Source organism: Pneumocystis murina, assembly GCF_000349005.2.
Source record: "Pneumocystis murina B123 chromosome Unknown supercont1.8, whole genome shotgun sequence".
NCBI lineage: Eukaryota > Fungi > Ascomycota > Pneumocystomycetes > Pneumocystales > Pneumocystaceae > Pneumocystis > Pneumocystis murina.
Window position 1 is genome coordinate 314,654 of NW_017802366.1, and position 22,919 is coordinate 337,572.

At 23.7% G+C, this 22,919-nt stretch overlaps 6 protein-coding genes and 1 non-coding gene across 7 annotated transcripts; 4 read left to right on the forward strand and 3 right to left on the reverse strand.

Moving 5' to 3' along the window:
* Positions 1–480: 480 nt before the first annotated feature.
* Positions 481–4,635, forward strand: PNEG_01790 (hypothetical protein; the record flags this gene model as incomplete). Its single annotated transcript, XM_007875567.1, has 10 exons — positions 481–1,121; positions 1,163–1,233; positions 1,277–2,262; positions 2,308–3,045; positions 3,091–3,430; positions 3,480–3,910; positions 3,962–4,034; positions 4,081–4,227; positions 4,273–4,356; positions 4,406–4,635. The coding sequence occupies 10 exons, from the start codon at positions 481–483 to the stop codon at positions 4,633–4,635; spliced, it is 3,741 nt and encodes a 1,246-aa protein (XP_007873758.1).
* Positions 4,636–5,409: 774 nt separating this feature from the next.
* PNEG_05027 lies at positions 5,410–5,507 on the forward strand. The gene has a single exon. It is a non-coding gene; the product is annotated as a tRNA-Leu (tRNA).
* Positions 5,508–5,684: 177 nt separating this feature from the next.
* On the reverse strand, positions 5,685–6,686 carry PNEG_01792 (V-type proton ATPase proteolipid subunit 2; the record flags this gene model as incomplete). Its single annotated transcript, XM_007875568.1, has 10 exons — positions 6,514–6,686; positions 6,454–6,466; positions 6,328–6,410; positions 6,250–6,285; positions 6,130–6,200; positions 5,949–6,085; positions 5,883–5,905; positions 5,819–5,829; positions 5,751–5,773; positions 5,685–5,710 (listed from the first exon to the last, which is right to left on the reverse strand). Exons 1-10 carry the CDS (start codon positions 6,577–6,579, stop codon positions 5,685–5,687), a joined length of 489 nt encoding a protein of 162 aa, XP_007873759.1. The 5' UTR covers positions 6,580–6,686.
* Positions 6,687–7,212: 526 nt separating this feature from the next.
* PNEG_01793 (hypothetical protein) lies at positions 7,213–7,488 on the forward strand (the record flags this gene model as incomplete). The annotated part of the gene is made up of 2 exons (XM_007875570.1): positions 7,213–7,389; positions 7,435–7,488. The coding sequence occupies 2 exons, from the start codon at positions 7,213–7,215 to the stop codon at positions 7,486–7,488; spliced, it is 231 nt and encodes a 76-aa protein (XP_007873761.1).
* A 555-nt stretch (positions 7,489–8,043) lies between these two features.
* On the reverse strand, positions 8,044–10,181 carry PNEG_01794 (hypothetical protein). The gene is made up of 10 exons (XM_007875571.1): positions 10,000–10,181; positions 9,591–9,955; positions 9,506–9,548; positions 9,363–9,463; positions 9,176–9,322; positions 8,717–9,133; positions 8,616–8,670; positions 8,459–8,576; positions 8,312–8,412; positions 8,044–8,269 (listed from the first exon to the last, which is right to left on the reverse strand). The coding sequence occupies exons 1-10, from the start codon at positions 10,073–10,075 to the stop codon at positions 8,166–8,168; spliced, it is 1,527 nt and encodes a 508-aa protein (XP_007873762.1). The 5' UTR covers positions 10,076–10,181; the 3' UTR covers positions 8,044–8,165.
* A 983-nt stretch (positions 10,182–11,164) lies between these two features.
* PNEG_01795 (hypothetical protein) lies at positions 11,165–20,011 on the reverse strand (the record flags this gene model as incomplete). The annotated part of the gene is made up of 29 exons (XM_007875572.1): positions 11,165–11,286; positions 11,327–11,603; positions 11,647–11,859; positions 11,904–11,981; positions 12,024–12,251; positions 12,302–12,462; positions 12,507–12,671; positions 12,716–12,760; positions 12,802–12,934; positions 12,976–13,223; positions 13,269–13,421; positions 13,471–13,543; positions 13,588–13,643; positions 13,687–14,003; positions 14,044–14,091; positions 14,139–14,230; positions 14,276–14,379; positions 14,424–14,555; positions 14,603–14,707; positions 14,758–15,295; positions 15,335–15,375; positions 15,420–15,489; positions 15,537–15,871; positions 15,912–16,083; positions 16,134–17,189; positions 17,231–17,445; positions 17,489–17,647; positions 17,688–17,854; positions 17,898–20,011. The coding sequence occupies 29 exons, from the start codon at positions 20,009–20,011 to the stop codon at positions 11,165–11,167; spliced, it is 7,617 nt and encodes a 2,538-aa protein (XP_007873763.1).
* Positions 20,012–20,521: 510 nt separating this feature from the next.
* PNEG_01796 (hypothetical protein) lies at positions 20,522–22,096 on the forward strand (the record flags this gene model as incomplete). The annotated part of the gene is made up of 6 exons (XM_007875573.1): positions 20,522–20,860; positions 20,927–21,081; positions 21,123–21,336; positions 21,378–21,673; positions 21,714–21,982; positions 22,025–22,096. The coding sequence occupies 6 exons, from the start codon at positions 20,522–20,524 to the stop codon at positions 22,048–22,050; spliced, it is 1,299 nt and encodes a 432-aa protein (XP_007873764.1). The 3' UTR covers positions 22,051–22,096.
* Positions 22,097–22,919: the final 823 nt, after the last annotated feature.

The window sequence follows — 22,919 nt, forward strand, 5'->3', positions numbered from 1 at the left end:
TGATATAAGTAGAAATATATTTTATGTGATTTTTTGCTGTAATAATGTTTGTTTGGTTCTTAAAAAGATTTAAATAGAAGGATTTTATATGGTTTTTTTTTCTAAAAAGAAATATGGCTTAGATACTTCATTATAATGTATTTATTATTATTATTTAAATAATTTTATATAAATAGTTAAATATATTTTTGAAAATAATTTATCGTTTAAAATTGTGAAAAAATTAGTCAAATTTGTAAAAAGTATTCTAAATTTTTGGGGATAATAGGATTTTACTTTTGTAATAAAAATATTTAGGATTTTTTGTTAGGTTTTGTATAGTTTAGGTTAAATAAATATCGCAGAAGGTCCTTAAAAGAACTGTAAGATAAAGATTACAAGAAAAACTAGGATTAATAGTTCTTGGAAGAATTCTTATATTAGTGATTTCTAAGTTTTATCTTTAAAGAAGATTTTAAACAGCTTTTCCACTGTTTGAATATGAATGATCAATATCTAAAACATTCGGAATTATCTGATTTAGATCATGATTTGTCATATACTAATATGGCAATCTCTAAAAATGATGAACTTTTGATTGATAACTATGCTAAAGAACAGTATATGCCTTTGGAACCTCATTTTAAGAGTCAGGATATTTCCAAGTATTATGAAAGAAGATCTTATAGTGAACAATTTCATATGCATCATTCAGATACTAATATAAATCGACACTATTATACTGATGCTGAAGTAGTTTCTCAGTCCCAGTATAAAGTACGATCTAATCAATCATCTTCAAATATACATACGTTAAACTCGAAAACTGATACTGATTTTGATCGTGCACAATCCTTTACACCATCTTTAAAATACTATCCGAATTCTCTTTCTTTATATTTTCAGAAGAGTTTTTCTCCTGAACAATCTTTTGAATATGCTGATCATGTGTCTTTATATCATGATTTTAATCAGATTTCTGAGAAAGGTGCTGGAAATACAGAGGTTTGTTTAGAGACTTGTTCAAACAAGAATACGAATATTTCTGAAGAGAAAATATCTGATGATAAGGTTATTAAGCGTCCTGAGAACAATACATATTTACTGCAACCTCATCAGCCGAAATCATCTATAGTTATGAAGTATGAATATAATGGTTTTATATCGTATATTAATGTATTAGGAATGTAGAAAATAAGGATTCTTTTCGAAATCAAGCTTTCAAAAGTGATTCTTGGAGAGAAAATATACGTGGTAAGATATAGTATAAGTGTTAATTCATTTATTAATTTTTTAGGAGTATATTATAATATATATCCTGGCCAAAGACTTGAGAATGTATCTACCAATAACAGGATGTGGTCATTATATAATGCTTTAACGCCTACAAATGAATTATCTGGTAGCGATAGACCAAAGCATTCTAGTTCTAATGTTTCTTCTATTACAACAAAAACATCAAACTCTTACCCTGCAGTTTATCCGGCTTTACTTTCGTGTGTTGCAGAGGCGTTTAGACAACGAGTTATATTGGGTGATAAATTAAAAGATGGTTTGACATATAAAGATGCTTTTACAGGAAGTGAAGCTGTAGATGTTATTTCTAAAATTATTAGGACCATGGATCGCAATTTAGCTTTACTTTTGGGAAGATCATTGGATGCTCAAAAATTTATTCATGATGTAACTTATGATCATCGTCTTCGTGATTCTCCGAATGAAGTATATCAGTTTAGAGAATGCTTGTCTTCTCTTTCTAATACAGATATCAATGCTCAATTGAAGGCAGATAAAAATGATTTAAATAAGTCTTTAACTTCTAAGGTTTTATCTCAGGGTGATCTTGGTGCTTCTTATGATAATCATCTATTAAATACTCATTCAGCACTATCATGTATTGATTTTACTGTTTCAAAAAATTGTCGAAAAACATTTCAAAATGATGTTGATGATCTTCCTAATGGTGTTTTTACATTGCTTACTGAATGTTATTCTCCAACTTGTGTGAGAGATCAGTTATGTTATTCTATATCATGTCCTTGGCGTTTCGAACAACAAGCACGATTAAATATGAAACCTCATTCAGCTTTGAAAAGGGCTGAATCTCGTTATAGTTTGAGTGGATTAGATGATACTGAAAAGGAACAGAAATTATGGATACAAAGCGTACCAAGAGAGATTGCTGATAGTCTTAATGAACGAGAAAAAAAGAGACAAGAAATAATATGTGAGGTCATTTATACTGAAAGAGATTTTGTAAAAGATCTCGAGTATCTTAGAGATGTAAGTTGTAAATAATTTATTTTTACTTTGCCTAATCAATATTAGTTTTGGATAAAACCTTTACGATGTGGAAATTTAATACCTGAATATCGTAAAGAAAAATTTATTTTGGCTGTTTTTTCTAATATTTTGGATATTCATGCTGTTAACTCTCGGTTGGCTGAGGCGTTAACTAAGAGACAGCAACAACATAATGTTATTTATCGTATTGGTGATATATTTCTTGAATTTGTGCCTCGTTTTGATCCATTTATTCGATATGGTGCAAACCAGCTTCATGGAAAATATGAGTTTGAAAAAGAAAAAAGAGAAAATCCTGTTTTTTCAAAATTTGTTGAAGAAACTGAAAGACTAAGAGAGTCACGGAAACTTGAATTAAATGGTTATTTAACAAAACCTACTACACGTCTTGCACGGTATCCTTTGCTTTTGGAAGCAGTAGCTAAAAGCACTCCAGATGATAATTCAGATAAGGCCGATCTTATGAAAGCTGTTAAACTTGTTAAAGATTTTCTTACTAAAGTAAATATTGAGTCTGGAAGGGCTGAAAATCGGTTTAATTTAATGCAATTAAGTAAACAATTGATATTTAAGCCTGGTGAAGGTCTTGATTTGAAACTTTCGGATGAAAATCGTCGCCTTATTTTTAAAGGGATATTAAAAAAAAGGAGTGTTTCTAGTGCAAGTATGGATTCTGGTAGTGATATTCAAGTTTTTTTATTTGACCATGTTCTTTTAATGGTTAAAATGACAAAGCGTGAGCAATATAAGGTTCATCGTAAGGTAAGAATTTTGTTTTTGTTTATCATATTTAGCTTATAATTTAAGCCTATACCTCTTGAACTCTTAATTATATCGCAGTCTGAAGAGCCTTCTGAGAGATCATTTGTTGCAAAAAGAACTCCTTTACTGCTTAATACAACATTAAAATCTACTCCTCATAAAAACGATAATTCTAAAGGATATGCAATTACGTTTATTCATTTAGGTCGTAGAGGTTATATGATTACTTTATATGCAACTACATCTATAAGTCGCAAAAAATGGGCTGAACATATTGAATCTCAACAAAGAAGTCTTAAAGAAAGAAGTTGTATTTTTAAACGGCAAATTATTTGTGAGAAATATTTTTTAAGAGGGAATAAAGTAACATGTGTTGCTCCTTTTGGTTTTATAATACTTATTTTATTTCTGATAAATTTTAATTATTTTTATAGATGGTGGCCGGAAATTAATATATGGCACTGAAAATGGTGTCTATGTATCAGATCGTAAACCACATTCTTCTGTAAAAGCTACACCAGTTCGGGTTCTTGCTATAAATGGTGTTACTCAAGTTGATGTTCTTGAAGAATATTCGATTTTACTAGTTCTTGCAGATAAAACCCTTTATTCATATCCTTTAGAGTCATTAGATTTGAATGATACAACTTTAGCAAATAAACGTCCCAGAAAAATAGTTGGGCATGCAAATTTTTTTAGATCTGGGCTTTGTCTTGGTAAGTTATTGGTTTGTGTGGTTAAAAGTTCTGTTTTGAGTTCAACTATAAAAATACTGGAGCCTATTGATAATGTTTGTCGAGGTAAAAAGCAAGCTCCATTCAGATTTTTACTTCAAGGAGGACAGGATGTTCTCAGAGTTTTTAAGGTATTTTATTCGTCGTATTTATATATATAATATTTATTTGATTTTTTTTAGGAATTTTATATTCCTACTGAATCTACATCTGTACATTTTTTAAAACATAAACTCTGTGTTGGATCTCCAAAAGGTTTGGTTTTAAAAAAAAAAATTAATTATTATTAAAATATTATAAGGATTTGAAGTTGTCAATTTAGAGAATCTTGAAACTCAATCTTTGCTTGATCCTGCCGATACTTCTTTAGATTTCGTTACTCGGAAAGAAAATATAAAACCTATCGCTATATATAGGCTAAATTTAAAATTCTTACTTTGCTATGATGGTATATATTGAAATACATTAAATATATATATTGATACTTTTTTAGAAATGGCGTTCTTCGTGGATAAAAATGGATGGGCTACTAAGCATGATTGGATGATTATTTGGGAAGGATTACCTACATCATTCGGTGAGTTTATGTTAATTTAATAAAATCATTTATTAAATTATATATTAAGCTCTTTTTTATCCATATCTACTTGCTTTTGAAGATTCATTTATTGAAATTCGTCATGTAGAAACAACTGCACTAGTACAAGTGATTCTTGGTCATAATATACGAAAATTACATGATAATTATCGGGAATGCTTGTATGCATATACGGATGATGATGGCGTTGATAAAATTGCTAGTTTGGATTGTTGGGAAAGTTTAAAAATACAAAGTAGAATATCTTCTCTTTCTTAGAATATTTGTTGAGTAAAAACTACTTGACCTTTAAGAAAATGATATATATTTAATTATTTAATTTCTTATATATTTTTCGAAGTTATATTTATATTGTACACAATAATTAAGGATTTGTTGAATTCTTTTTTATAGTTTTTATATTTGTTTTATGTTAAATATAAAAATTAATTAGTTTTTAAAGTTTGTAAGTATGGAATATATATATGTTAATGGAATCAAATTTGATTCAGTATTTAGCATTATTTTAAAAAGCTTAGTGTATACTTTTGTTGAATATAATTCGTTTTATAGAAAGATTTTCTTTATTATATCTGAAGTTTCTATAAAGTTATAATAGAAATTAATTTCAAATAATATGTTCTAGTTTATAATGATAATTAAAAGTAGCATACGTCTAAAGCGATTTCTTAAAGACACTTAATAATTTGAATTTACTAACTATTTAAAAAGAAAAATAACAGTAGAAATTATAATTTTTTATAGATATAGAATCAATTCCATGTCTTAACTAAAAAATATATTAGTGTTTATTTTTATGAACTTTAATAATAAATAATTTTATATAATTTAATTTTCATGAAAAGTTTAAAAATATTGTAAAGATTTAACAAAAAAATAATGATTTATTAAAACATAAATTATAATATAATTATATATGTTGAATATTAAAAAACATAATTTTGAAACATTTTTGTGTTTTATATTGAATTTTTTAGCCTTAAAATTTTAATATAGATTTATAATATTTATTTTTTTAGTGATCAGAAAATTGGGAAGATGTCCGAGTGGTTATGGAGTCACGTTCAGGTCGTACTTTTATGTGATTCGTGATAGCGAAAGCTGCGTGGGTTCGAATCCCACTCTTCCCAGTGATTTTTATATTTAATCTTTGTAGCTTTGGTTAAAGAAATTTTATGTTACATTTTATCTTTCGTAAATAGTATTTTTAAGTAATTAAGTATTGATTTCATAGATTTATTTGTAAAATTAGAAAAAAATAAAGATCTATATATAAAAACAAAATATGTTATTATTTTTTATAACATTTAACATTTATGAGAGATTTTTGTATCTAAAAAATTATATAAATATAAATAAAAAAGGTATTTTACTCAGAATGAGAGAAACAATAAGTCTAGAAAATATCAACTTTTTAAATAATAATATTAATTTTATATACCCATAAAGACCCTAAATATAAAATTGTCATTAGTAATATCTTATTTTATATTTGGATAGCTTACTAATACTTCAGAAAATATTAACACTGGCGATATTAATATTATTAAAATTATTGTTTTAATTATTACCTAATACCATAGAAACAAATACTCTTGGCTGGAGCATATACGAACGCACACCACTATTACCAATAATACCAATACTATAACCGGATGCTATCCCTGTCATTCCCACACTAAGTCCTGCTGCAAGATGTATTAATCCACTATTTATAATCAGTATTAATTGATAAAGATTATGCTTTTTTACTTAAAAAGTGAGTAATTTTCTATAGGTGAAATATTTCCTATTATTAATACTGATACGACAAGGCCATATATCTATGTTTATAAGATATTACTGAATAATATTAATTTTTAAAAATATTACGCCGATTATTCCACTCATAACTACTGGAATAAAACTCTATATGATCTTTAAATAAATATTAATTATATTAAATACTACCTTCATAATTAGTTCTGGTTTGAACTGTCCAATGCCTGCAATTCCCATTCCTGAAACCGCTGTTCCATAAGCAGAACCAATGGCTAAGTCAAGATTAGTTACCGAATAACTAAGTATTTTGATTACATGATAAACTCATCTAATATAGAATTTAAAATTAGTTTATGGAATAGTGAATGATTGTACCGCTGCAGCTACTCCTGCAAATCCAAAAAATGAGCTATAACTAGGGCATAATTCACTGATTGACATAGCAAAAATTTATATTGCTAAAATAAAAATTATTTAAATGATATTTCCTTGTTATATATTGTTTCTAGAGATATATCTGAAAATAATAAATTATAAATTAAGTATAAATTATAATTAAATATCAAACGTATTTAATTATTTTAGATTTTTTAAAGTTTTTATTATACAATATTTTTATTAATTCTATTAAAATAAATTATATACATAACAATAATTTTATATTTTTATGTTTTATTGGTTATGTTTTTAGAATTTAATAATATTTTTATGTATTTTGTGTAAATAGCTTAAATAATACTATAAAAAAATATTATATATTTTTAAATACTAAAAAACGTATATGGTTTATTGTGTACTTTTTAATGATATATTGTTATATGTTTTTCATAATATTTTCTTAAAAGAATCATTTTATATAAATTATTATTTTTACCTTAAAATCTTTAGAATTATTTATAATTTAAAAAAAATGTGATAGAATGCTTTTAAAGTATAAAATGTATTTAATATATTTTATGAGATTTTAAGGGGTGATATATGTAAAAATATAAAATTGAACTTTTAAAAATTTATAAAAATATCTTACGATTTAATATTCAAGATTTTTTTCGAAAAAAATATAGAATTTTAATTATGCCAAGTTCATGTAATGACATTCGAAAAGCTTTAGCATTATGTATTTCGAATTCAGATTGTATGAAAAATGGAAATTCTGCAAAAGAATGTTTATCCAATTCCGAATTATTAGAATTTGTACCTTTACAGTGCCATCTTTTAAAGAGGAGTTTATATAATTGTAAAAGAGGAATGGTTAGAATAATTGTTATTTCGGTCTTTTTGTTCAGTTTTTTTTAGCTTGATATGAGAAAGAGGTTTCGTGGAAATGCCTCTATTGGTATTGATAAATGAGAAATTTAAAACTTATATATGTAATAATTTGTTTTTGGATTTTAAATATTCCATAATGAATAATTTCATGGATTTATCACATTTTATACCTTATTTTTGAAATATTTAGGATAGGTATTTTTAGTATCAGTTTTTTATTAAATTATTTAATTACGATAGTTTAATTTTTTACTAATATATAATTTGTATGATTTTTAATAGTTTTTTTTCATGTTGAACATTAAATTAAATATATTTATTGATATTATCTATAATGTTTTTTGATCATATTTATGATAGTTATATATTTATTTTTTATGTATTTTTAATTTTTGTTGCTTTCTAAAAGTATTTAAGAAATATTAAAGTTCTATTAAATATTGCTGATTTAAAGTTTTAATTTTTATATATAAAAAATAATTTAATGAATTTTTTTAAAAAGATATTAAGAATATAGCATTGAAATATCTCTGGTGTTTTTGTTTTAAATATTCAATATTTTATTGAATTATTGTTAAAGTTAGGATTTTTATAAAAAGATATTTTGATAATCTAAAATCATTTAATAGTAAATTAATGGTTTTCTATTGTATAAATTCTAAATAAATATTTAACTTAATGATATTAAATAAATATTTAGTATTTTATATTTAAATATTTAGATTTTTTATAATAATTTTATATATATTAAATGTTCATTATAAGCATTCTATTTCATATCCCAAGAGGGTTTCTGTATAATTACCATCCCAACCACGATTTCCGCTTGCTGTAAGCATATATTTGTATGTATTATCAATATCTATTGTCGTTAAAGAAATTCATATATATACTATAATAATACATATTGATGATATAACACCGCCATAATGGCCTGGTATTATTAAAAAAGGTATTTTAGATGATCCGTTTAAATCGTATATTCTAATATTGTCGTAAGATGCACTGGAAAAATATAAAATACTAGTCAATATTATTAAAAAATACATACCAAATAAGATGTTTCCCATTAGGCATTGAATGAACTGCAGATACAGGACCTGAATTTAAAGGAAGCTTAATAGAGCGCAATGGTTTATCCAGAGCAGAGTACATTGAAAATTCATCCACTAAATAATTTAACTATTATAAATAAAAAATAATAATACCTGTTCCATTTCTTCTTCCAGCATATATATATTTTCCATCGGCCGACCAGCATGCCTAAATTTAAAGTTATTATATTAATGATATATGTTTTTTTTTTTACATTCATACACCATGGTGGGGTGCCATTAGGTATTCCTAGTTTTGCAATATGTTTTAATTGTCGTTCATCCCATATAGTTATACTCCCATCAATTCCGGAAACAATAAATTCATTCTTATTTTGAATCAATTCGTTGTTTAAATTAGAGTCATTAGTATAATCGTTGATATTTTTAAAAGAATTAGATATATTTTTCTTTTTTACTCTTTTATTATCAAATATTGAGTCAGAAAAATCTTTTAACAAATTGTTTGTTTTATTTAATTCTGATTTCAGGTCAATTTCAGGTTCATTTTTTATAGAATTTGATGTTGATGTAATTGTAATTGGAAATATTGGTCTGTATGCAATAGTAGATATTTGACCTGTATGATTATCATAAGATCGAGAAACTACACCAGTATTAAGATCCCATTCCTATTTTATTAAGATTATTTATAACAGTTTTATAAATTATACATATACATTTTTATCCCATCCTCCGCTTAAAACTTTTGTTTCGCAAGATGAAAGTTCTAGAACAGAAACAGGAGATATATGTTTCTTCATGGTTGCTAGAATTCTTCCTTCATCATGTCTTACGCTTTGCAAATTAATGACACCTGTCTATTAAAAATTAATATAAATTAAAAATAATGTTATTTACATCAATTCCGGAAAGCATCCATAAGGCTTGTTTATTAACTGCTAAACAATATACTGGTGATAGTTTATGATAAGAATTCGTTGATATAGATGTTAGTGAATCTAAGACATATAAGAAATGTATATGAGAATGAAAGAAGAAACTTTGAGAGTCATTATTTTCCCAGTAAGATAATAAAACACCTGCCTGAAAATATTAAAATAAAAATATTACAATTTTTTGAATTACATTTACTACTGAATCTACAAAAGGATGTCTTTGAGCAACAGTAAGAGGTATTTTTCCATTGATACTAGAAAAAAAGTCGAATTTCCTGATATATCCATCATTTCCTCCAGTAAATATCCATCTCATACATGAAGTTGCAGTTATTATATTTATACTAGTAGAATGTGGTGCTGTGAATGTTGGAATAATATCATAAGAGTTTGCTTGAATAGCATGGGAATTATCAGTATGATTTTTTTTAGTAGAAAGAGATTTATTTGATGTGCACTTGGAGTCAGATTCTGATGATATTAGATTTTCGGAAAATCTATCTATTTCATCATCTTCATAATTCAGGTCCTGATTTTGAAGAAATTCAGAAGAACCTTGTATTATTAGAAAAAATATATATTTAAATAATAGTTTTTACCATTGCCATTTATTGATGACAGTGTATCTTTATCATCTATTTTGTCATCTTCACTATCAATGTCTATATTTATCATATGAGTTTGATTTTTAATGCTATTTGGCTGATAAATATATATATCTATATATTTGAAATTTAGTATTTTGTATTTTAGATTTTTTTGTAATCATTAGAATAAAATTTCTTAATCATACGTTTTTTTTATAACTTTTAGATATTAAATTGAAATTTAAAGCTATTTTATTTTTTACGAAATACTGAATTATAAATATTTGTTAAAAATGCGAGATCGTTAAGATATTTTAAAACTTAATTGTTATCTAAAAATAGAAAATAAGAATGAAATATTTTTATTGCAGTAAAAAATCTATTTAAAGATAATATCTAGATAGTTTAGATTTTATTAATATTTATTGAAAATTTAAAATAATGAGAATATTTGAAAAAAAATCTATAAAAAAATATAATTAGATATTAAATGATTTTTTTTTAAATTTTGAATAGTTTTATAATAGCATTGAATTTTATTATTATTACTGTTATTATTTTTAATAGAATAACTTTATATTATTTGGTTTTTGATATTTATTATGAATAAATTGGTATTATTATAAATAATTTTTAACTATAATTCTATATTTTTTGTATTATTTATAATAGAATAAAGACTATATTTTAAGGAATATTTTCGATTAAATAATTTTTTGATATTTTATATTTTATGACTGATATATTTAACATTTTTATAAAGTTTATATTGTTGAAATTTTAGTATTTTTTAATATATTACTCATTTATAATTATTTAGTAATTTAAATTGATTAGTTTATGTAATTTTTATAAATATTCATAAACAAAAATATAGTTTAATTAGTAAGTTTCTATAATAATTGTTTTCTGTTTTTTTTTGCAAGCAAGTTTTTTCAAAAAGTTTTTAGTTTTATAAAGTTTTAGAAAAAAAATTAAATAGTTTATATGAATTTCATTTAATTAATATTTTATGGTTAATTTCAAATAATATATAATAGCTTAAATTAACTTTTAAAAAACTTAATTATTTAGTAATATGGTAAATAGTTTTTTATAGAATAATATTTAAATGATTATATTCTAATACACTTAAATTGCTGATTCATCCTTAAGTATTTTTGTAAATTTAAAAAAACTATGTAAAAACTAGAGATGAAATACAATTAATACACAATTTTGTACTTCCTATTTTTGAATGTTGATGAATACAATTAGAACACAATAATGCACCACAAGGATGACAATTATATTTTCGATCTTGAAATTGTTAGGTAAAATTAGAAAAAAACATAATTACCTATAATTGCAAATGCTGTTTTACATATAAAACAATTATTATATTCCTCACTTGATAAATAGTGAGATTTATATACAGTATCAGGAAGATTCCATATATAGACATTTCCAAGATTATCTCCAGTAAATAATGAACGTGTTTTTCCAGAAGGATATAATGCAGTTATTTTAGATACTAATAAAGAGTCTTTTATATAGTCATAATGTTGCAAAGTCTTAATATTTATGAGTTCTCTGATTAATTTTCCATTTTTGGTTTTCCATGAAATATTCCATATCTATATAGAATAAGATTTATATTTAAAAATTGTTATCTAATACCTGTACAATTCCAAAATTATGCCCAGTAAATATTAGATCACATTCTAACCACTCATAATTAATTCCTTCATAAAACTTACAACTAAATATTATATCATTTTGACTAAATCCAATATTTTGGCGTAATAATAAATCACCATTTATAGTCCATATAGAAATTGTCATTTCTGAACATGCTGCAATATCTCCATTTGCATCATTTATTGAAATACACTAAATATAGTTTAAGAACATCAGATATTTGTTGTTTAAAATACCTGTATAGGATTATTACTTTTTTCTAATGTACGGACATAACATGCTCTATTTAAATCCCATTCTATCACTAAACCGTCCTATTCTTTTCAATAATTAATAATAGATATGATATTTAAAACCTCTGATCCAGAAACAATAATACTAAACGATTTTGATGAATCAAGAGATATAATGGGCTTAAAGTGACCTCTTAGGTAATTTTTTAGTTTTAAATTTATTGTTTTTCCCTGTATTATAGACCATATATAAATAATACAATCATTACTTCCAGTTATTAATGTATATGGCTCTATAAAACATGCACATGTTACTTGTTTAAGATGAAGTTTATGAAATGATTTAAAAATCTAATATAATTATGTTATAACATTAGGTATTTGTATGAAATTTTACTAACCTTTTTATTTTCTCTATTATAAAATTCTATATCACTTCCAATTATATCCCATTGGAGACAAATATTAATATTAGGGACCATATACATACAGTTCGAAGAACATCCAATAATTTTATCTAGATCTTCTAAATATATTATCGTTTTTATAGAAAAATCACTTTCTTATATAATGTCTAGTTGATTATTATGTGTAAGTTTATATTACCTTGAAGATGCATTATAGCTTGAATTAAAGAACTAATATTCTTTTCATATTTTCCAAGATATGGTATTTTTGTTGCAGTAATATACTTTTTTGAATTACAAGTTCTTTTAGGATGCGGTTGTTGAAAAATTTGGTTAGGTGTTTGACCAAAATTATATATTATGCCTAGATTATTATATCAGAACAAAAGTAAATTTTTATATTTTTACCTATAGTAGCTATTTTTTCTATAGGATCTTGAATTTTGTCAATGTCTAAAAGTTAAATTTCATGTGAATTAATAAATACAACTAACCTATAGAACCTTGATATGAAAGGTGATGAAATATATTTGTAGCTTTTACAGCTAATTCGCCTTGTTGTTTGAATCCAAAGATCAAATCAATCCATTCATTAAGATGTTCGCTAACATAATCACATTCCAAGGCCTATGAATATTTAAAAAAAGTTTTTATTGAAAATAACTGACCTCTCTATGTTTCTTTATAAAAAGTTTTGGATCACCCTTTGCCCATGGAGGTAAAATTACAGAATCAATTATTTCATTGCTTCCCTGTTTTTTTCCAAATTTATAGTTATTTGAATTAATTAAAAATTCTGGAAGATAAAAAAATTCAGGAATTAATTCACGTACATCTGCCATATTTTCCTGAGAGGAAGATAACCATGCTTTTTCAATTGAATAAAACAGTCTATCAGCATGATCAAAAGACCCTCCTTATTATAATTTAGTTTAGGAGTATTAATTTAAGGATAACTTGCCTTGTAATAAGAGATAAGAATCAACAAAAGGCTTTAATCTAATTAAATAAGAACATACTATCATAGCGGAAGAATAATGAGTTCCATAATGAAAAGGAGGTTGAGAACTATCTTGTATTTCTTGGAATGATTTAAATCGCTTTTCAAATTCACCTATATAGTATTAACTTTGTAATAAATCACTCTGTTAGTTTTTTTTTACTTCTTCTTAAGGGATTTTGAGCTCCCATAGGTTTCGAAAAATCACGAAATGATTTTGGGTTAGTAAGATCGAGCTATACTTTATTAAATAGTTATATTTTATGAAGAATTCTTATACCTCTTCGCTAGTATAATCAGCTAAAACCCATGGGAAAATAGGATATTGTGTAAGATCTAAATATATGTTCCATCAATTAATAATTATGCAAAAAAATACCATTGTATGTTCTTCCTGTCAATGTATTGATTATCATAAGGTAATGAAAATTTGATATTTTTCCTTCCTTCCATTTTTTTAAAGAAGGATGAGTAGAATTAAACATATTTATTATACGAGAACTAAATTTTGTAATAGACGTTTGTGATTTAATAGTATCTGTAAATTCGCTATTTATAAGAAAATCTTTAGAAAAACGATAATTAATTTGACTTAGCTTAGAGAGTAGTTTATTATATACATGTTCTCTTTTTTTAATGGGTAATGTAATTAAATAACTTTGTCCATCGGCAAAAAATAGTTCAAGGCCAACGTCTCTATAAAATTTAATAAAAAAATAAGGTAAATTAAGTCTACCTAAACAAAAATTTTCTTCGATAAACAGATACTATTTGGTCGAAAGGCCTAATATGTTTATATTATAGGATATAAATGTTTTAAAAATATTTTACCATTTTCTTGTTTTATGTTCACTTTGAAAAGGAGCAGTTTTTTTTTTAGATATATCTTTTCCTGAAAGTAACTGAATATACAAGTCTCGTTCCTAGGAACTAATAAATATATTTAATATATATGTTTATTTATTTACATTTTCCACCGTTGGATCCCATATAGTAGTAATTTCCCCATTAGATTTTTGAAAATAATTATCCATTAAATACAAATTATTTTTTCCTAAAAATAATATTCCTTCTATTATAAAAATTAATAAAATGAAAAATAATTCTTATAATTACCATATGCGTTTAGTCCATTTATTCTAGAGATATTATGAATTTCTATTATATAATCACCATATTCTAAATTTCGTAATATTTTTCTGCTTTTGTCATCTTTAAATAAATCATTAGTTTTCTCATTAGGATTTTCTATATTTGAAAATATTAGAAAATTCAAAATGTTACAAGTTTGTTACCATTATTAAGGTTTTGAATAGTAGATGAAATTGCTTTTTCAATATTAATTTGATCAGTACTATTTTTAAAGTCATGAGATATTTTCAAAATTTCTCTATTATTTTCTATTTTAAATTATATTCAGCTAATACGAAATTTTAAAAAACTTAGATACCATTAATATTTCTTTCATCTGTTTCTTCTGCTTTATATAAATCTATTGGATTTTTTTGTTGAACTTCTGACTGTATTATTAGGCTTTGATTAGTATCAGATTTCATTTTTTTTCTCATTCTTGATCTTCCTTCAGTAAAATCTAGCTTCCATTTTTTTTCTCTATTACTTTCAAAAATGCAATGATCTTCTGTTAAGTTATTGACTATTTTTGACCAAACAGAATTTAGAAATTTATCTAAATCTATTTGATCTTGTATATATTTTTCAATTTTTTTGTGTTGCAATAAGATCAAATTTTTGTGCCAATTAGATAAAATTGATTCATGTTTAACAAATATATCAGAAATTTGAATGATCCGGTTTTCCTGAATAGATAGTCTGTCATTTCTAGCTTGTTCGTCTAATAATATTATTTCTTTCCAATTTTTAAGTTGATTTTCTAAATAATTATCCCATGAAGTGTTTAAATACTTAAAAAAAGTATTATCTAATATATATTTATTTTCATTTATCCAGGATAAAAAGTATTTAAGATCCTAAATTTTTAAAATATTTCAAAGACTATTAGTACTTACAAGATTACGTATATTTAAAAATGTGTCAGCGATATTATAATCTATATTATTAGTAATAATATTATAATATTTGATCAGAAAGAACCTGATGGAATAGATTGATCAAATATAGAAGAAATTTCATGGAACTTTTGCTGAATAATTAATTTCCAAATCTATTAAAATGAAATTAGAATACGTATATATAATAATAATTACTCGCATTTATTGACATTACACGTAAATTATAAGATTTATTGGAAAGTAAAATATAAAGCCAATAACAAAAATAAGTAATAAATTCATGAATATCTGTTGATGGGTAAAATATTACATAGTTGTAACGCATAATTTTTTCAATAAAGTTTTGAATTTTTTTTTTTTCGTTATAGTTTTTAAGAGTAGATAGTTTTAGAAATAAAACATTGTGGAAGCATTGTTGAATATTAATAAAGAATTGTCCATATATTTTTTTTTGTTTTTTGATGCTAATTTTATGAATATGTTCAAGAATAAATATTAGAAATTCAAGAAGATGTTCACATATGAAAAAATGACCTAAAGAATCAAAATTAATGCATGTTAAAAGTTGTAATACCTTTAAGAGCACAATTGAGACAATCTTTTGAAAAAATACAAATATTTGAAAGTACTGATATTTCATTAAGTTTATCTAATTGACTTTGAATAATTTTGTGCAGTTTTATTAAAGTAGTATATAATATATATGATTCAATATAAATTTGATTTCCAAAAAAACATAATGGTATCTATTTGTTTTGTAAATGTCTATGAGTAGAAATTCATATTTATATTATACCTGAATGTTGAGTTTTAGAACATATTTTTTTGATGAGATAATAATACTATCTATAACATTAGTGACAAGTAATTGAAGTAATATTTCATATATTGATGCAATATTATATTCGTAATCTAATTCGGACGACTTTAATAATTTTGATTTAAAAGTAGATGATTTGTTTTTTTTTGTTATTGTGGATTTTAGATATATTAATGATATATTTTTATCTGAAATAGTTTCTATAAAGCATTTTGAAAAAGAATTGTTAATAGTATCTAATTTCCATAAGGTTGGAATATGGTCGTTTTCGAAAGGTAATGTATCAATAATGATATTTTTGCTTGAAATATGAAATGAATTTCTTGAATTAAGGATAGCTTTTGTTCCGATATGATCTTTTGTGAATATTAAAGGACAAACAATATAAAGGAGTTTTTCTATGAAGTAAGGTGACAATATATGCTCCTTAAAACACCTAATTGACAAATACATATTTTTTATAAATCTTATAACATAAAGAAGTATATCAAAGCCTTCATAATAGTTAGTTTTTTTGAAATTGTGAATATGATTATGTTTAAAATTATTTTTATTTATTTTACTATAAATTGCGCTTAAAGAATTTGAACGTCTTCGTGTAACATTTATAGATGAAAAATAAATACTCATGTCATCTTTTGTAGAATTGATATATGTTTGAAATAATTTTAAATTATGTGCTCCTGATTCGAGCATTGCAAGAATTACATCATACATTTCAAAACAATATATTTCTGTAACATTTTTGTTTTTGTTTAATAAGAGTCGTAAGAATTCATCAAAATTCTTAATGTCTGTATTTCCTTTAATATTTAAAATGTCGGTTCCAAAAAAAAGACAAAAAGCAATTTTCCAAATATTAATATTATTCCACCATTTTTTTAAGTATAATTTTATAAGAAGGAAATAATGAGTTTTTGGTAAGAATTTAGATATATAGCTGGTGCCTTTTAGTATCATTAGTTGAGAAATGATTTTGAAGCTACATATAACACATCTAGAATCCTTATTTGATAGTAATAGTAATAACCACTAATAGCATTAATATTTTAGTACTAATAATAATTGTATACTTTGGCTGTAATCACTTTTGAAAATTTTTCTATAAAAGATCTATTTTGGGTGTTGCATAGAATATCTGAAAGCATTTCAAGAATGTAAATAGCCTTTTTATATAATGGAGAATTGTGATTTAAGTCTTTCTTATTGAGACTATTAGGGCCTATTTTATCTTTAAATAAGTGTGAAATTGAAGGTTCTGTAGTTTTATGTTTAGTTTTCATAGGTTCTTAAATATTATTTAGAAATTTTTAGTGAAATAATATTTATACCTTTATATAAAGCGTAAATTATATATGTAAGAAGCATTTTTATTATTTTGGGTGTAAAATAAATTTCTATTAATGTTTTGAAAGTAATTAAAAATAAAGGAAAGATATTTTCGGAAATATAATCCAATTTCAAGATCATAATAATTCTTTTTATTATATCTATAGTAAAATTAGCCAAATTTTTTTTTTGATAACTTACGCATTTTATCAAGACATTTTATATTAAATTTTGCATAAGAACTTTTTAAAACTAATGATAAAAAATGCTGCATATACAGTTTTATGGTTTTTTCATCCGCTTTTTTCCATATTTCAAAGTCTAGAATTAAAAATTTATATGCTAAAGGATTTAGAATTATAGAATTTCTATTAATAAGTTATATAAATTTGACAATAAATGTAATAATACTTAGAATCTAATTCTTTACAGCCTATAAATATTAAAATAGAATTGAGGAGACAAATATTATGTATATTTTCTTTATTCTTCAGTATTTTTGCAAGAATTTCATACCCGTGATTTTTTTCCATATGCTCTAAATTTCTTCTATTGTTTTTGATAAAAGAAAATGTAAGTTTAGTAGCACAAATCACATCATTTGGTGTTTTTGAAATTTCAATCAACTTAAGTCCTAAAGTAGGTCCTCCAATATAAAAAATAGAATCTTCAGTGTTATTAACTATAACATTAATAGGATTACCTATGAACCATCCTATTCGTTCTCTATTGATTATATAATTATTTGAAAAAGGAACTGCTTTATTCAATATTATTAAATTATTATCTATTTTTTTAGGTGCTATTTGCATAATTTTTTTGTTTATTTTTTCTGAATCATCCCATTTGTTTGAAATACTAATATCAAGGATAGAATCATTGCAAATATAAAACAACACTTTATTATATAGTATAGATGTTATATTTTCGTTTTTAAGTATATCCATATTTATAATTTTTTCATTTTTCGTATTTTTTTTCCCTAAGGGGATATTTAATATTGTTGATGAGTTTTTCATTAAGTTCCTTGAAGTGTTCTGATAATCTTTATCATAATATGGCCCTATATGATAATACAGATCTATTATATCCTCATTAAGCACATCTTCGATAATTAAAAAACTTGAAAGACTCCATTTAACTAATGACTTGTCTTGTCCATATCTAGTACATAGTTCTTGAGGTGTTCCTAAAAACAGTCGAATTGGTGATTTATCTTTGTTAATTATGGGATATGGACATTTAATGCTTTCAATGTGTAGTCCATTAACGGAAAAAGAAAGTTTAGATAATGTCATAGCTTTTTGTTTTTCATGAATTAATGCTATATGATACCATTGTCCTTCTTTAAATCTATAAAAGGAAAATTTAGTACGATTCTTCAATGATGTCTGAAATAATAGATTTTTACTATTTTTTTCGATAAAAAGTTTACATATGTATTTTTTTTGGTTATCGACAATTGATAGTATATCTGTATCTAAAGTTTCATCGAACATATCAAATCTAATCCAAAAAAGCATAGAATAACCATTTAAAGGGGGAAATGATTTGTGTAGAGAAGAAAATTCAATATATGAATATCCATGCAATGATAAATTGAATTGAATATGAGATGGACTTTGATTTTGTGAAAATAAATGTAAAAGAAACGATGTAAGTTCTTCATTTTTCGTTAAATCTTTTGAAAATTTTTGTATTAGAAAAAAAACATCTTTAGTAGGTAATCCATTTTGGCATAGCTTATCGATTAGCTGCAATAATATTTTCTTTTCCATTGGATCTAAAATTAGCGAATCATTATTGAAAAGTCTTTTAATTATAATAGATGGTATTTCACTGTTAGTGAATGCTACAAGGTTTATTTTTGAAATGCAATTCCCAAGCAAAGAATTAAAAGTTAAAAGAATTGATAATCGATGCCAGGATAATTTGAAGTTTTTTTGTACCAAAAGAATAAGAGGAAGAATTCCAGGGTTTATAATTATATCTTTTTCTGAAAACTTTTCTTTTATTAATTTTTCGAGTTTATCGAATGTCTGTTTTTGTAATTTTTTGTTTGTATAACTTTTTATGTTTAATTGTTCCTTAATACTCCTAAATGATGATTGAAATGATTCATCGTTAAGTGCAAAGGAAAATAACATTCCTATAAGAGTTTCCGGTTCATTCTGGAGTAATGTTGTTTTAAGAATAAATGATGAAATATCACAGTAATGAAAAAAATGATATGAATTAAAAGGACTCCATGAAACAGCTGTGGATAAAAGAGTAAATACTGAGCATATTACTTGAATTGATTGCTTATAATCTTTATATTGCAGATTTTTTTGAGTATTTTCATTTTCATTATTAAGAAAAAACATATATAAAAAATTTAATACTTTTTCAAATCCTTGGCATTTTCGAAAAAATGACATAGATTCTTGATTGTTAATAATTAGTTGACGGATTTGAGATAAAACGAATATTTGGTCTATAGCATTGTTCATTTGAAAGAGTTGAGACAAAAGTGTATTAAACATTGTTAAAAATAATTGTTTTTTGTTAAAATGCTCTAATATTTATTTAATAATATTTTATATTTTGAATCATTTTAGCTATTTTTGATGTATACTTCTTAAGACATAAAAGCTTGATTAAATAACTTTTCTTTATAGAAACATCAAATTGCATTATAAATTGAAATTGATAGAAATACGAAAAAAATATTTTTATATTTTATTATTTATTACGTTTTTGAAAAAAAAAATAATTTGTATATATTTGAAAAGTTAAAGCTAAGATATATTTTGGAATATCAAATATATGTTTTACATAAATTATTTTTTAAATTGTCTAAAAATATTTTAATTCATAAAAAAATGTTAATTTTGGTGTTTATTATGATAGATATATAATTATTGATATGTATCTATAGATAATGTTACATATAGATGTAGCTTTTTATATAATTATAATTTTAAAAAAATAAAATATTATCATATGATAATCGATATTTTTTTATGAAAAATATGAATTATAGTTTTTTAGAAATGAAATTTATTGCGAAATTTATTATTTTTATTATAATTGGGTTTATTGGTAGCATTTCTTCTATTCCTATAATAGTATTTAGTGAAAATGAATATGATGATTATATTGTAATATTTCGTGAATCAGTTGATAATATAAAAGTTCAGAGACATTATTTATGGATTTATGATCATTTAAGATGGTTTCAGCAATATAAAAAAGAAAAATTTGGAATTGATAATGAAAATACTAATATACATGACTGGTTAAAATATGAATTTAATATTTCTGATAAACTCAGGGGATATCATGGGAGATTTTTAAAAGAATTCGTGAAATATATTGGTGAATATGAAGATGTAAGTATTATAGATTTTCAGATATTGCATGATTATAGATTTTTTTTTGTGTTAATGTCTTTTTAGATAGCATTTGTTGAGAAAGATCAATATGTTCATGCATTGTCTTTGCAAAAGAATGCTGGATGGGGTTTAGCGCGACTTTCTCATAGGAATACGCTTAATTTTTCTACTTTTAATAAATATGATTTTGATTCTTCTTCTGGTCAGGGAGTTACTATGTATGTTTTTTTTTCTAATTTATTGTCCTTATTTTTTTAAGTTATATAATTGATACGGGAATTAATATAGAACATACTGATTTTGGGGGTCGAGCAAAGTGGGGAATAACTGTACCTTCTGATTGTGAAAATATTGATGATAATGGACATGGTACTCATGTAGCTGGCATTGCTGCTGGTTCTACTTATGGTGTGGCAAAAAATGCTAATCTTGTTGCTGTAAAGGTGTTGAGGAGTGATGGATCTGGGCTTTTAGTAAATTATATTATTATTATTTCGGTAACTAATGATTACAGAGTGATGTTTTAAAAGGCATTGAATGGTCAATTATGATGCATTTAAAAGATGTTGAATCTATTAAAAATAAATCCTCTTTTAAAGGTTCTGTTGCTAATCTGTCTTTGGGAGGCATAAAAAGTAAAATTTTAGATTACTTTGTAGACATTGCAGTGAGTTTAGGTTTACATTTTACAGTGGCTGCTGGAAATGAAAATGATGATGCATGTAATTATTCTCCTGCTTCTTCTAAAGCTGCTATTACTGTTGGTGCTGCTACTATTTTAGATAATAAAGCATATTTTTCGAATTTCGGGTATTTTTTTTTACAAAGATTTTTATATTAATTTTTTTAGAAAATGTGTTGATATTTTTGCACCTGGTCAAAATATTATTTCTGCATGGATTGGTAATAATTTAGCAACTATGCCTCTTTCCGGGACATCTATGGCTGCTCCATATGTATGTGGATTGCTTGCTTATTTAAATTCTTTAATTTTCAGAAATTCTACATATGATATTTTTTTTACATCTGAAATGCTTAAAAAAAAAATTTTAGATCTAGGGACTAAAGGAAAATTGCATGATATACCCCCATTTACTGCTAATATTATTGCATATAATGGTATTAATTTTTTTTTATATTGATATAATAATTGTTTTTAAGGATACGATGAAAATACTAATTCTTGATATTATTTTAATTATATCAAACATTAATATATAGATTATTAGCAGAATCAATGGTTAATTATTTTTATTACTTTTTAATATCTTTATATAATTATTAAAAAATCATGTAAAATTTATTGTTTTTTTTTTTGCATTAAATTTGTGATATTTTTATGTAAAATCTATTAAATTTGTATTTATAACTTTATATTACATATATAAAATTTACTATATTTCCAAATTTTGATATCTAATCAATTGAATTTACATTTTAAAGATAGATATATAAAAAAATCTAGAGGAAAAAATATTTACTAAAAAACTAGTAATGATATAATTATGTGTAATATTAAAATTTAAGTGATAATTTATAGAACTTATAGAACTGTATATTATTTATTTTAATATATAACATTCTAAGAATTCATGTTTTATTTAAAACAATAATTGTAATCAATATATAAATTCGTATATACTATATAATATTTCTTTATTATATAATTTATAATTACATAAATATTATCATATATTTTTCTTACATTATGTATATGTTTTTTTATATAAAATATATAAAAATTATAATTTTTAGAAATAAAATATATTTAACTTTTATTGTATTATCTAAAATATATTTTATATTTTAATAAAAAATTATCTACAATATGTAAAAAGTATATATAAACTATTTTTGATAATAATTATAGTTTATTATACAAAATTATTTCATACATTTAAAAGTATTTTATAGTTTTAAAATATAAAATTTCATTTTAATATAACTAATTTTCTATAACATTTTTATTTTAACATTTTAAATAATATATTTTAATTAGTGTATTAATATTTAAAGTTCTAAAAAAAATATAAATTTAATATATTTTAGAATGAAT